The 12,290-nt window shown below is 37.9% G+C and overlaps 1 protein-coding gene across 2 annotated transcripts; it reads left to right on the forward strand.

Moving 5' to 3' along the window:
• The first annotated feature begins 25 nt into the window (after positions 1-25).
• FKBP7 (FKBP prolyl isomerase 7) lies at positions 26-11,538 on the forward strand. Of its 2 annotated transcripts, none has more exons than XM_032407280.1 (4): positions 26-341; positions 1,631-1,782; positions 7,169-7,302; positions 11,194-11,538. In XM_032407280.1, exons 1-4 carry the CDS (start codon positions 133-135, stop codon positions 11,353-11,355), a joined length of 657 nt encoding a protein of 218 aa, XP_032263171.1. In that variant the 5' UTR covers positions 26-132; the 3' UTR covers positions 11,356-11,538. The 2 variants fall into 2 exon arrangements, with proteins under 2 accessions (XP_032263171.1, XP_032263177.1); XM_032407286.1 differs by having other exon boundaries at positions 7,172-7,302.
• Positions 11,539-12,290: the final 752 nt, after the last annotated feature.

Raw genomic sequence — 12,290 nt, forward strand, 5'->3', positions numbered from 1 at the left:
GGCCCGCCCCCGGGCCTTTGTGACGTAGAACAATGCCTGCCACGCGTCGGAACTCAGCTGCTTTCGCAGCGTCTGGGCACAACTGACACGCGTGAAGGAACGCCGTGTCATCTGAGGCCAACTTCAGGAATCATGCAGTTTCTCTTAAGATTAATCGTTTTCTTTTATGTATGGGGCATTTTTACTGCTCAGGGACAAAAGGAAGAGGAGAGCACAGAGGAAGTGAAAATCGAAGTTTTGCATCGTCCAGAAAACTGTTCTAAGACAAGCAAGAAGGGAGACCTGCTAAATGCCCATTACGACGGCTTCTTGGCTAAAGACGGTTCGAAATTCTACTGCAGGTAGGAAATGCTGTGAATTGCCCCGGTGTCCGGTTGATGCATGAAATCTAGGCTCCCTCTACCAACCAGAAGCTAGTGGTTGGTTAATTGGTTTGTTCTTGTTATTTAACAGTAAGTTGAACCTTTTATTCCTGGGGGGGCGGGGAGGGGCATTCCTACTGATACGCAGTAGTTCCCTATTGAACTATTACTTTTTAAATTACTAAAAATGTTTGCCAAAGAGATTGTCGGAAATACACTACATACACACGCACCCCGACCACCGCCACCACCCTTGGGATCCATAGAAGGGTAAGTCATGGTACTGTCTGTAAGGGTGTTCTCAGCATTTTTTTTTTTTTGGCCATTTGTTGGAGTCTCTTTACAGAGGATTAGGTAGGGTAGTTTAAGAGATTTTATCTGGCCTTCAGAAGCATGATATTTACAGACTGAGGGCCACTTTCCAACTGTATCCAAAAACCACGACAACAATAACTTTCACTGGTGTCTTCTGGGCCCTGTGTTTTCTCATCTCCCCCCTCATCTCACCACTGCCTGCTCTGATTTAATTGAAAGTTTATTACTCAGAGGAAGAATGGCTTTTCTTCGTTGGTGCTATTACCCTATAAAGATAGGATTGGGGAAAGTTAGTTCTTTCGATTTGGAAGAAAATAAATAAATTTAATAAGAAAAGATACAAATTTTAATTATTGTTCAAATGACTTTTTGATGCTAAACCTGCACCATCATTTTTTAGAACAAACTCAGAAAGATTAAATGAGTTATTTGGACAAGCCATGCAGCTAGTTTGAGGCCGGAGACCCATTAAAAAGGTAACTATTGAATAGTTTTTGCAAGATGGCAATAAAAAAGATAATGACATGACTCCTAATGACTAGCTTTGGGCAAATCATACTTCTTTCTGGCTATTATGAAAGAAGTTTGAGCCAAACATCCCGCTAGGGGGTTCAGAATGAATACTAATATGGGACAAGAGAGAAGACTTCAATTTTAAATTATAACCTCATGTCCAGATGTATTTTTTTAAGATTATTTATTTATTTACTTGTCATAGAGAGAGATAGAGAGAGAGCACAAGCAGGGGGAGCTGCAGGCAGAGGGAGAAGCAGGCTCCCCGCTGAGCAAGGAGCCCGATGCAAGGCTTAATCCCAGGACCCTGGAATCATGACCTGAGCAGAAGGCAGACGCTTAACTGACTGAGCCACCCAGGTGTCCTGTCCAGGTTTATTTTAAAGTTCGATTTCATTTTTCTTAAAATCAGCTTACCTAAGTGTTGTTTTTTATTATAGCCGGACACAAAATGAAGGCCACCCCAAATGGTTTGTTCTTGGTGTTGGGCAAGTCATAAAAGGCCTAGACATTGCGATGATGGATATGTGCCCTGGAGAGAAGCGGAAAGTGATTATACCCCCTTCACTTGCATATGGAAAGGAAGGCTATGGTAAGGTGTTTTAATATTGTATCTCTAAGTTATATTTAAAAATAAATCATAGCTTTGGGTATATATCCAAAAGAATTGAAAGCAGGGTCTCAAATATTTGTATACTCATGTTAATAGCAGGACCATTCATGAATAGCCAAGAAAAGGAAATAACCCAGTGTCCATTGACAGATAAGTGGATAAACAACACATATACACATAAAATAGAATATTATTCAGTCTTAAAAAGGAAGGAAATTATTCTACATGCTACAACATAGATGAACCTTGAGTACGTTAGACTAAGTGCCCAATCACAAAAAAACACTGTATGATTTCACTTGTATGAGGTATGTGGAATAATCAAATTCAAAGAAGAGTGGTTGCCAAAGTGCTGGGGAGAGGGTGGAATAGGAGAAGTAGTTTAATGAGTATAGAGTTTCAGCTCTCCAAGATGAAATAGTTCTGGAGATTGGTTGCACAGCAATGTGAATATATTGAACTGTACAATTAGAATGGTTACAGTGGTAAATTTTATGTTACATGTATTTCCCACAATTAAAAATTTTTGAATCACTAAAAACAAACAAATAAAATAAAAAACCACAGAGGAAATAGTTACAGAATCATAGGGCCCAATAAACTAGCTGTATCTAGTCTAGTCCAGCATGGTCCCCACTTTTTTACATATAAAGAAAATAAGACATCGTTGGAAGATAGCTCTCTGACCAGAGTTCTTTCCCTCATATAGTGGCAGTACTCATAAAGATCCTGTATATTCTATAAGCTCTACCTTAGTCTTTTTATTTGTTTTAGTACATGTTATTTTATTAATTATTACATAAATGTCTATAGTATATACCTTAGGTAAGTAGTACAAAAGTCAAATTCATGAAACTCAGGAAACTGAAACATATGATCTTAGAGTAAAAGGACAGCACTGGAACGTAGTAAAAAGAGCATCTGAATATAAAAAGCTGTCAGGGCGCCTGGGTGGCTCAGTTGGTTAAGCGACTGCCTTCGGCTCAGGTCATGATCCTGCAGTCCCCGGGATGGAGTCCCGCATCAGGCTCCCTGCTCGGCGGGGAGTCTGCTTCTCCCTCTGACCCTCCCCCCTCTCATGTGCTCTCTCTCTCTCTCTCTCTCATTCTCGTTCTCTCAAATAAATAAATAAAATCTTTTAAAAAAATAAAAATAAAAAAAATAAAAAGCTCTCAGTCACTAATCGCCAAATTCAGGAGCAGCCTTGAAATGTGGAAGAAATGAACTGCTGCTTTCAATATCTTACCTATTTTTAAAATCCTACTGTAAGATCTGAGAACCTAAGTAAAGCAGATAAATGGGGAAAATTTTTGCAACTACTGTGAAGACTCACTAACCGATAATAAAAATGACCTAGCCCTAGAAATAGGCAAGCAGCCCACTAACACAAAAAATACAAATGACCTTTAAATCTATGGGAATACCTAGTTTCACTAATAATTAAATAAAGGGAAATCAAAACAAAATGAGACACCATTTTCACTCATCAGATTGTCAAAGGCATAAAAGTTAGCACAGGTATAGAAAACCAGCATTCTCATGCATTATTGCTGGGAATGTAAGTCACTCGACCTTTCTAACAATTTCTATCAAGATTTAAAAGCACAGGGGTGCCTGGGTGGCTCAGTCGTTAAGCGTCTGCCTTCTGCTCAAGTCATGATCCCAGTGTCCTGGGATCGAGCCCCACATCTCAGCAGGAAGCCTGCTTCTCCCTCTCCCACTCCCCCTGCTTGTGATCCCTCTCTCACTATGACTCTGTCAAATAAATAAAATCTTTAAAAAAAAAAAAAGATTTAAAAGCACATATCCTCTGACCCAATAGTTCTAGTTACAGGAATGTACACTCAGGTATCTATAAAAGAACATTCATTACGGACTTTTATTTGGTGGCAAAAAACCAGAAACTACCTGAGTATCCATCAATAGGGAATTAGTTAAATATGGTATAGCTATACAATGGATTATGGTGCAGCCAATAAAAAGAATGCTATAGAACCATATGTATTAATTTGTTAAAAATAAAGTGGGATGGGGCACCTGGGTGGCTCAGTCGGTTAAGTGTCTGCCTTCTGCTCAGGTCATGATCCCAGGGTCCTGGGATCAAACCCGCATTGGGCTCCATGCTCAGCGGGGAGTCTGCTTCTCCCTCTCCCTCTGCCCCTCCTCACCTCCCCCACCCATGCTCATTCTCTCTCTCTCTCAAATAAATAAATAAAATCTTTAAAAAAATAAAAATAAAATAAAGTGGGATAGAATGTATTCATGCAAGGAGTATTTATTACGCATCAATGCCAGGCCCTGTTCCAGGCCTTGAGCATAAGCCAATGTACAAAGAAGAAACCATTTCCTATCCTCAAAGATCTTACATGTGAGGGGGAGAATTTCACATATGCATCATGAATCTACACAGATAATATGTGGAAGGATATACAATCATCTGATGACATTAAGTGTTCCTGAGAAGGAAACCTGAGGGTCAAGAGTAAGGAGATTTCTTCTTACTCTCCAATATTTTGTACTGTTTAAATTTTTTGCCATGTGCATGTATCAATTTTTCCAAAATTAAAATTTTTTTAAATTGCCAAAATTAAAAATGGAGCTGAATAAAGAGGGAAAGTTTTTAAAAGGGGGAAAATGGTCAGCCTGGCAGAGGGATGGTTTTTACTTGGCATTCTCAATTAGGTCTTTGCTCGCTGTTGCTGTGTGAAGACTATAAAGAATCATTCCCTCCTCATAATATTTAGAATCCTTGCTAACTCCACCTATTTGAAATATTTAGTATATAATTGAAGTCATTAAAGATTAGTTTTCTACGATGAGATACTGTCATTACTCCCAAATATTTCGTTGAATGGCACACTCTCTTTGAGGCTGTTTTGTTAATTCATTAATAGTAGTGATCCCCTCACCTGTTCTTTCCAGCAAGAGCAGGGGATCCCTGCCCCAAACTGGATTGCAGGGAGGTTAGTGGCACAAGGCAGACCCAATCAGACTGAAAACTCCTAAGGAGACAGTTCCAGGTAACTACAGCTTCGTTCTTAATGTTTTTGGCCAGTCATTTGGTCCCATCAAATAGCTTCCATGGAACCATAATTTGTACATCCTATTTTTAGTTGTAGAGGAATCTGGGAGAGGGAGAGAAAAAAAATTGAAGATAAATTAAATTGAATGCAATACTTGCCCAAAAATATTGTCATAAGTTGAGGCCAATTCCAGGCAAGATGATACAAGCAAAGTTTGCCTTTTAGACTTTTTAATCTCATTTTAACCACATCTCTCATCAATATGTGCTCATCCATTCTATCAGGCCCCCTTTCCCTATAGCAAATGACCACTTAGTTATCCTTTTTGTAAACTAGTTTATGCTTAGCTATGAATGACTACCCAGGCTGCCTAAGCTATTAATAAACCAGACCGTTGCTGCAGAGAGGTACAAGTTTAACTTTGGAGAAGTTAGTTCGTATTCAGTTTGAGGTGTCCCCAATAAACATAAAAATGATGAATCTCATTAGTAACACCACCAGCACTTTTGTTTTACACATAAGGAAACTGTGGCCCAACAAAAGTATGTTCTTTGGAACATACTTAATTGCTGGTTTACCTGCATGACAATAGGTAGGATTAGATTACGTAAAAAATGCGGTGGAGGATTACAATAGGTAGGATTAAATTATGTAAAAATTTCAGTGGAGACCATACATAATGCTTAACAAACCACTTCTTGTCAAATAAGCTTTTTTAAATAAGTTGTTATTGAGACCTAACATGAGCTCTAACTTTATTTTAGGCAGTACTTGAAGAAGGCTTTCCTCTGTGCAGTACCCTTCCTTCATATGACAGAGCACCCTGCATGTCCTGAAATGCATGTGACTTTTTAGTGCTTTAATTAACAGTACAGTGGTATGTATAGATTCTTTACATTAACTCCTACGTCTTTGATCGGCTTCTCTAAATACAAGTAATTCTATAGCAAATTCACCTTTTTCTCCTTTTTATGCTCTAATTTCTTTGTAAGACAAAACCTAATTGGCAGTATTTTCTGTATTTACAGTACAATTATTCAGAAACTTCATATGTACGTGTAATATTTTTTCTTAAGAAATTTGAATTTGTGTTTTGAGGTTGTCTTTATTATCATTAGTTATTTCCCTGTTGTAAGGAGATTGTAACTGGACAGAGTAAGAATGGATTTTGTAAAAATGATCATTGAGTTCATCTCTACCTTTTTTTATTCTAAAGTCAGGTAATAGGTGGTTACATAGCTTGGAACTTCATTAGTCATAGGACGCATGAGTAGATTTTTCTATGTCCTGGCTTTGGAGATGACTGATCCAGTTCTCCTTTTGGCTATAACTTTCAAGCTCTTTTCTCTTTGGGTTATATAAATACTTTAGCAAGAATTCTCGACTTTCATTAAAGAAATTACTATTTCCTTCAGAGAACAAGCAGCCATTTTAAAAATAAGCCATAGGGGCATTCGTTCAACAAATATTTGAGTGCCTATAATGGACGAGACTCTGGGAGACTCTGGGCAATATTGGTGACACAAACTAACCCCTGCCTCTTAGCACATCATTTCTACAGGTTATTTTTATGAAATGGTCATCTGAAATAGCCCAGAGCTTGCTAAGATCATCTGTGACATGATGTCACAGATGAGTGAATAGGTTAACTTTATTCAAGAGGACTGTTCAACTTAATAAAACTTTTTATTGTGATTAGAGATTTTATAAAATTGTTACTGTTATTCTGTCATTGCACTTATTTTTTAATGTCTACAAAGGATTCGAAAGACATTGAAACATATGTTTTATTCATGCTTCCAAATAACTATACAATATCATTTTTTTTTTTAAAGATTTTATTTATTTGAGAGAGAGAGAGAAACAGCATGAGAGGGAGAGGGTCAGAGGGAGAAGCAGGCTCCCCGCTGAGCCGGGAGCCCGATGTGGGACTCGATCCCAGGACTCCGGGATCACGACCCGAGCCGAAGGCAGTTGCTTAACCAACTGAGCCACCTAGGCGCCCCTACAATATCATTTTTTAAAAGATTACTGATTTACACTTTGAAATTTTTCTGCCCTGCATTTCTTCTCTGCACTAGCTCTCTTCTGTATAATAATGGGGCATATTAATAAAAATTTCATGAGTTGTATTTATTTTAATTCAATCAGGAAATAATGACCCACGAGGTCCTTAAAACTGATTTGGTTTAAAAACATGGAAAAAAATTTCTTAAAAGTGTTTGGTAAGCAGTTTTTATAAATATGAAATAATATAATCATAATGCTGTAATGGCTATTCATGAATAAATATTTGAACATTATCTTCATGTAAGTTAAACTGTTAAAAATTATACCTTTAGCAGAAGGCAAGATTCCACCTGATGCAACATTGATTTTTGAGATTGAACTTTATGCTGTGACCAAAGGACCACGAAGCATTGAAACATTTAAACAGATAGACATGGACAATGACAGGCAACTCTCTAAAACAGAGGTAATTCAAACAAATTCCATGTGTACAGTCTATTTTTTTCATCACAATTTAAATACATCTCTGTTACATCTGTTATTTTTTAGTTCTGCTGAGCATGGGCTGATTACTTTGCTTTTATAGAGCTGGTTACTAAAAAATCTAAGCTCCAAGAAGAAAATGTGCTTTTTCAATATAAAACTTGTAATGAGTCATCCTGTTCAGTTGCCTTTCTCTCTGCCAGAGGGTCATTAAAATACCAAGCTAGGGGCGCCTGGGTGGCTCAGTCGTTAAGCGTCTGCCTTCAGCTCAGGCCATGATCCCAGAGTCCTGGGATCGAGCCCCACATCGGGCTCCCTGCTCAGCGGGGAGTCTGCTTCTCCTTCTCCCACTCCCTCTGCTTGTGTTCCCTCTCTCGCTGTGTCTCTCTCTGTCAAATAAATTAATTAATTAAATTAAATTAAATACCAAGCTAATCTCTACAGGACATTTCCACCTTAGGCTACAAGAACAGAGCTTTTTCAAGCAGCACCATAGGAATTTGTAATAGTGCAAATAATTTCTATCTCACAGGGTTGTGGGGATTACATGAGATTAGGAAAAGAGCTAGCAAGAATTTGAATTGTGTGCACTAGAAAGTTGTAAGCAGGAGCCAGGAGTTCACAAACTAGCTTCTGCGTTCCAGTTAGTCTTTTTTTTTTTTTTTTTAAAGATTGTATTCATTTAGGGGTGCCTGGGTGGCTCAGTCATTAAGCGTCTGCCTTCAGCTCAGGTCATGATCTGGAGTCCTGGGATCAAGCCCCACATCAGGCTCTCTGCTTGTCGGAAAGCCTGCTTCTCCCTCTCCCACTCCCCCTGCTTGTGTTCCCTCTCTCGCGGTGTCTCTCTCTGTCAAATAAATAAATACAATCATTAAAAAAAGAAAAAAGATTGTATTCACTTATTTGTCAGAGAGAGCGAGCACAAGCAGGGGGAGCGGCAGGCAGAGGAAGAAGCAGACTCCCCGCTGAGCAGGGAGCCCGATGTGGGACTCAATCCCAGGACCCTGGGATCATAACCTGAGCCCAAGGCAGATGCTTAACCGACTGAGCCACCCAGGCGTCCCTCCAGTTTTTCTTATATATGAATTGAGGGATTAATAAAGATGTCAGAACAATAATAGTCATCTTCTTTTGTACTTTCTCAGTACCAAGTACTACTATAAGCACATTAGTATGTGAACTCACTTAATCTTTGTGACAGTTTATGAGATAGACACTTCTCATTATCTCTATGTTATAGAAGGGGAAAATGATGCCCAGACTAAGTAACTGGCGTAAGGTCACACCACTCTAAGTGGTAAAATCAGACTGCAACCAGCAGTCTGGCTCTGCTATTTTGCTCTTTCTTTCTTTACTTTTTTTTTTTTTTTTTTTTTAAGATTTATTTATTTATTTTAGAGAGAGGAGGGGCAGAGGGAGAGAGGAACTCAAGCAGACTCTGTGCCGAGCAAGGAGCCTGACACAGGGCTCGATCTCACAACCCTGAGATCAGACCTGAGCTAAAACCAAGAGTTGGCTGCTTAACCGACTGCACTAGCCAGGCACCCCTGCTACTTTGCTCTTAACCATGGCCTACCCTGCCTCTTTCGGGGGAGTTTCCAGCATAGCTGTTTCAGGGCTAATGTTTGTACTGTTGAAGGCTGGTGCTTTACTTAGTCCCACTGACTATACCCTTTTTGCTTAAATTGAATAACCCAGTTGTCTCGCCTCTTATTTGGAGACAGTTTAACATGCATGACTCTACCACCTAAGGAACAGAAGGTACCTGAGTCATTGATTTCAAGAGACAAGTAAGCCCCCTTTCTCTGTTTCTTTTTCCTCTCCCTCTCCAGTCCTTCCCCCACCCTAATTCTACTTCCTCCTCCAGGATATTAGTAAGGACTTTCCCCTGAAGCTCCTTTGTTGCTCAGCCGTGGAAGAGGGGTATGTGAATGAAAAGATCCCCTGTTCCTTAAGAAGAAGGACAATCAGAGGGGTGGCACATCCATGCCAGTACATACTTTGCGTTGACTCCTCATGAGTTTTAGAGTAAACAGCAGCAGATGAATTCACACAGCACCCGAGAGCTCAGCCAGTGCACATAGACCATTCGTTACCAAATGAACACAAAGAGGCACATTCTGCAGTATGAAGACTCTTCAGTAGGTCTTGTGGGATCTTTAGTTCTTTCTGGAAAATAAAGGTAGAGAAAGTCCAAAACAGTGACCTGCTTAGCAACAGTCTGTCCAGATGTCTTTCAGGTATCAGCTGCATTATCACTAGATGGTAAGCGTGACTTTCACATGCGTGAATGATAATAACTGTCTTTCACTGACATCTATAAACATTACTCTAATCCTCACATCAATACTACCAAAGAGATACTGTTTCTCTCCTTTTACAGATGACAAAATTGAGGTCCAGAGAGGTTAAATTATTTGTCCAAGATCACACAGCAAGTACATGACAAAGCCTAGATTTGAAACATGAACTAAAACTACCTCCCTTCATCATCAGAAAGATTGAGTCAATTATTTCTTTAGTATAAGGTGAGAGAGAAGAGGAACACAGTATTTTTCTTAAATTATGAAGTAGAAATAGTGTGGAACTCATTGCCAGCAAAATTAAGGTTATGTTCTTACCCGCTGCCTTTTTGTACCTCTCTACTACAGTGTACTAGAAAAGTACGTCCTGAGAGTCAGTAATATTGGTTATGAAAAGCTATTTACTTAGAAACTGAGGAATATTTGAGGTTCTTTAAAATTCTTTTCACCTACATAGGATTGCTAAGGCTCAACTGGAAGAAAAAATGTATCTCCCTCAATAGGACTGAAGTCTCACTTGAGAACAGTTGATCTATCCTTCATTAAGATCCACTGATCATTCTAAAAGTCTACTCATGATGGACTGAGTTGGGATACATACTGCTAAAAACCTGTCAGAGTTCAACTTCAGCTTTCAAAAATACTCTTGCCTTTAAAATACCCAGACTTGCTGGACAGCATTTCCAGATTATTGCACATTGCTTTCTTTAGTTATTATATATATTAGTACTTTCCATTGGAAATAGAATTGGGTCATATATATAATTTAAAAATTTTAGTAGCCACATCTTAAAAAAGCAAAAAGAAACAGGTGAAATGAATTTTAATAGTTTTGTCTAACTAAATATATCTAAAATACTTCCCTTTCAACATGAAATCAATGTAAAAATTATCAATTAATTTTTATTGTCTTTAAAATTTGTTGTGTGTTTAACCCTTAGAGTAGCATATCTCTGTTTGCTCTAGCCATGTGTCAAATGTTTAGTAGTCCCATGTGGCTAGTAGAAATGTCGTATTATACAGAGAAAGAATACTTAATACCTGTTCTTTATTTGTTCTTATTATTATAGAGATTGCCATAGTTATGTAGATTTGAAGGAGAGTTATAGAAGCATAGAAAAATTAGGAAAATTAAATTTTATTTCAAAACCTATGGTTGAATTTTATTGATAATACAATATATGCATTAATTTTAGAGATTATAAAAATGCCAATTTGGGTTTTATTCACTATTAAAAATCTTTAAGAATGATTTTCCTGATTTTCCTTTCATAATGTGGACAGTATAGATTATTGGAAAACAGTTTCAACAAAATTCAATTCAGATGTTAATCTTTGAGTATGTACCACTAACCATCTATAACCTCAGGCGAAGCTAATTTGAAGATGTTTCTTTTCAGAAAAATTGCTTCAAAGGTTAAAAGAATAAAACCTCAAACAGTTTTTAAAAATTTTCTATCACTTATTGTAAGTAGCCTTAGAGTTGAGTTTTCTTATGTAAACATTTCCTTAAAGTTACTGAAAATTTACTGTGGTACTTTTTCGTTAAAGACATTATTTTGGCCCTCTAGATAAATCACTACCTGAAAAGGGAATTTGAAAAAGATGACAAGCCACGTGACAAGTCATATCAGAATGCAGTTTTAGAAGATATTTTTAAGAAGAATGACCATGATGGTGATGGCTTCATTTCTTCCAAGGAATACAATGTATATCAACATGATGAACTATAGTATATTTTTATTTCTAAATTGTCTTAACTACTTACTGTACTTTATATATAAAACAAAGTCACTTTTCTAGAACTTGTATTTTCTGTTTTCTTCCCATGAGAACATATTTTGATCCCCTCAATACATGTAATTTTGACATAATAAATGTGCGTTATTTTGCAAATTTAACGTTCAGGAAAGGTATAATTGTGTTTCCTACTGCTTTATTCTGTGAACACGAATTGCAGCACCATGAAATAGACCTCCATGTCCCAGTGGTCAGTTCTCCCCCTTCAGGAGATAGGAGGACACCTATGTCAAAATTTACAAGTTCTTCCCAGCTCTAACCTTAACAACATGTATAAATATTTAAATATCCAATTTTTAACGTTTTGATTATAAAAATGCCCCATATATTGAAAATATTCATTAGGACCCAGGAATGAACATTTCATTTGTTTATACATTTCATAGCATTACAAATAGAGGGATATAAAAATCAGAGGACTAAACAAATTTTCCTTTTGTATGCATATAGGAAAATACTAGTTGTATAGCTCTGTCCCATAGAGAGCCTTAACACAGTCTCTGTACTTTTTGGTGCAAGCTCTGGCCTTTGGTCATTATTCCAATGGAGAATGTTTTGTTTTTTTTTTAAGATTTTATTTATTTATTTGAGAGAGAGGAAGAGAGCACAAGCTGGGGGAGGGGCAGAGGGAGAGGGAGAAGCAGGCTTCCCCGCTGAGCAGGGAGCCCGATGCGGGGCTCGATCCTAGGACCCTGGGATCATGACCTGAGCCGAAGGCAGACACTTAACAACTGAGCCACCCAGGTGCCCCTTCAATGGAGAATGTTTAAAGGTAATTGATCAGACCAGAGACTTTGTGCCTCTTACATAGCAGACATAATAAAATCATACTGCTCTGAGTCTGTACTCCTTTAGAGATCATTATAAA

Source organism: Phoca vitulina, unplaced genomic scaffold, assembly GCF_004348235.1.
Source record: "Phoca vitulina isolate PV1807 unplaced genomic scaffold, GSC_HSeal_1.0 scaffold1, whole genome shotgun sequence".
NCBI classification, from domain to species: domain Eukaryota; kingdom Metazoa; phylum Chordata; class Mammalia; order Carnivora; family Phocidae; genus Phoca; species Phoca vitulina.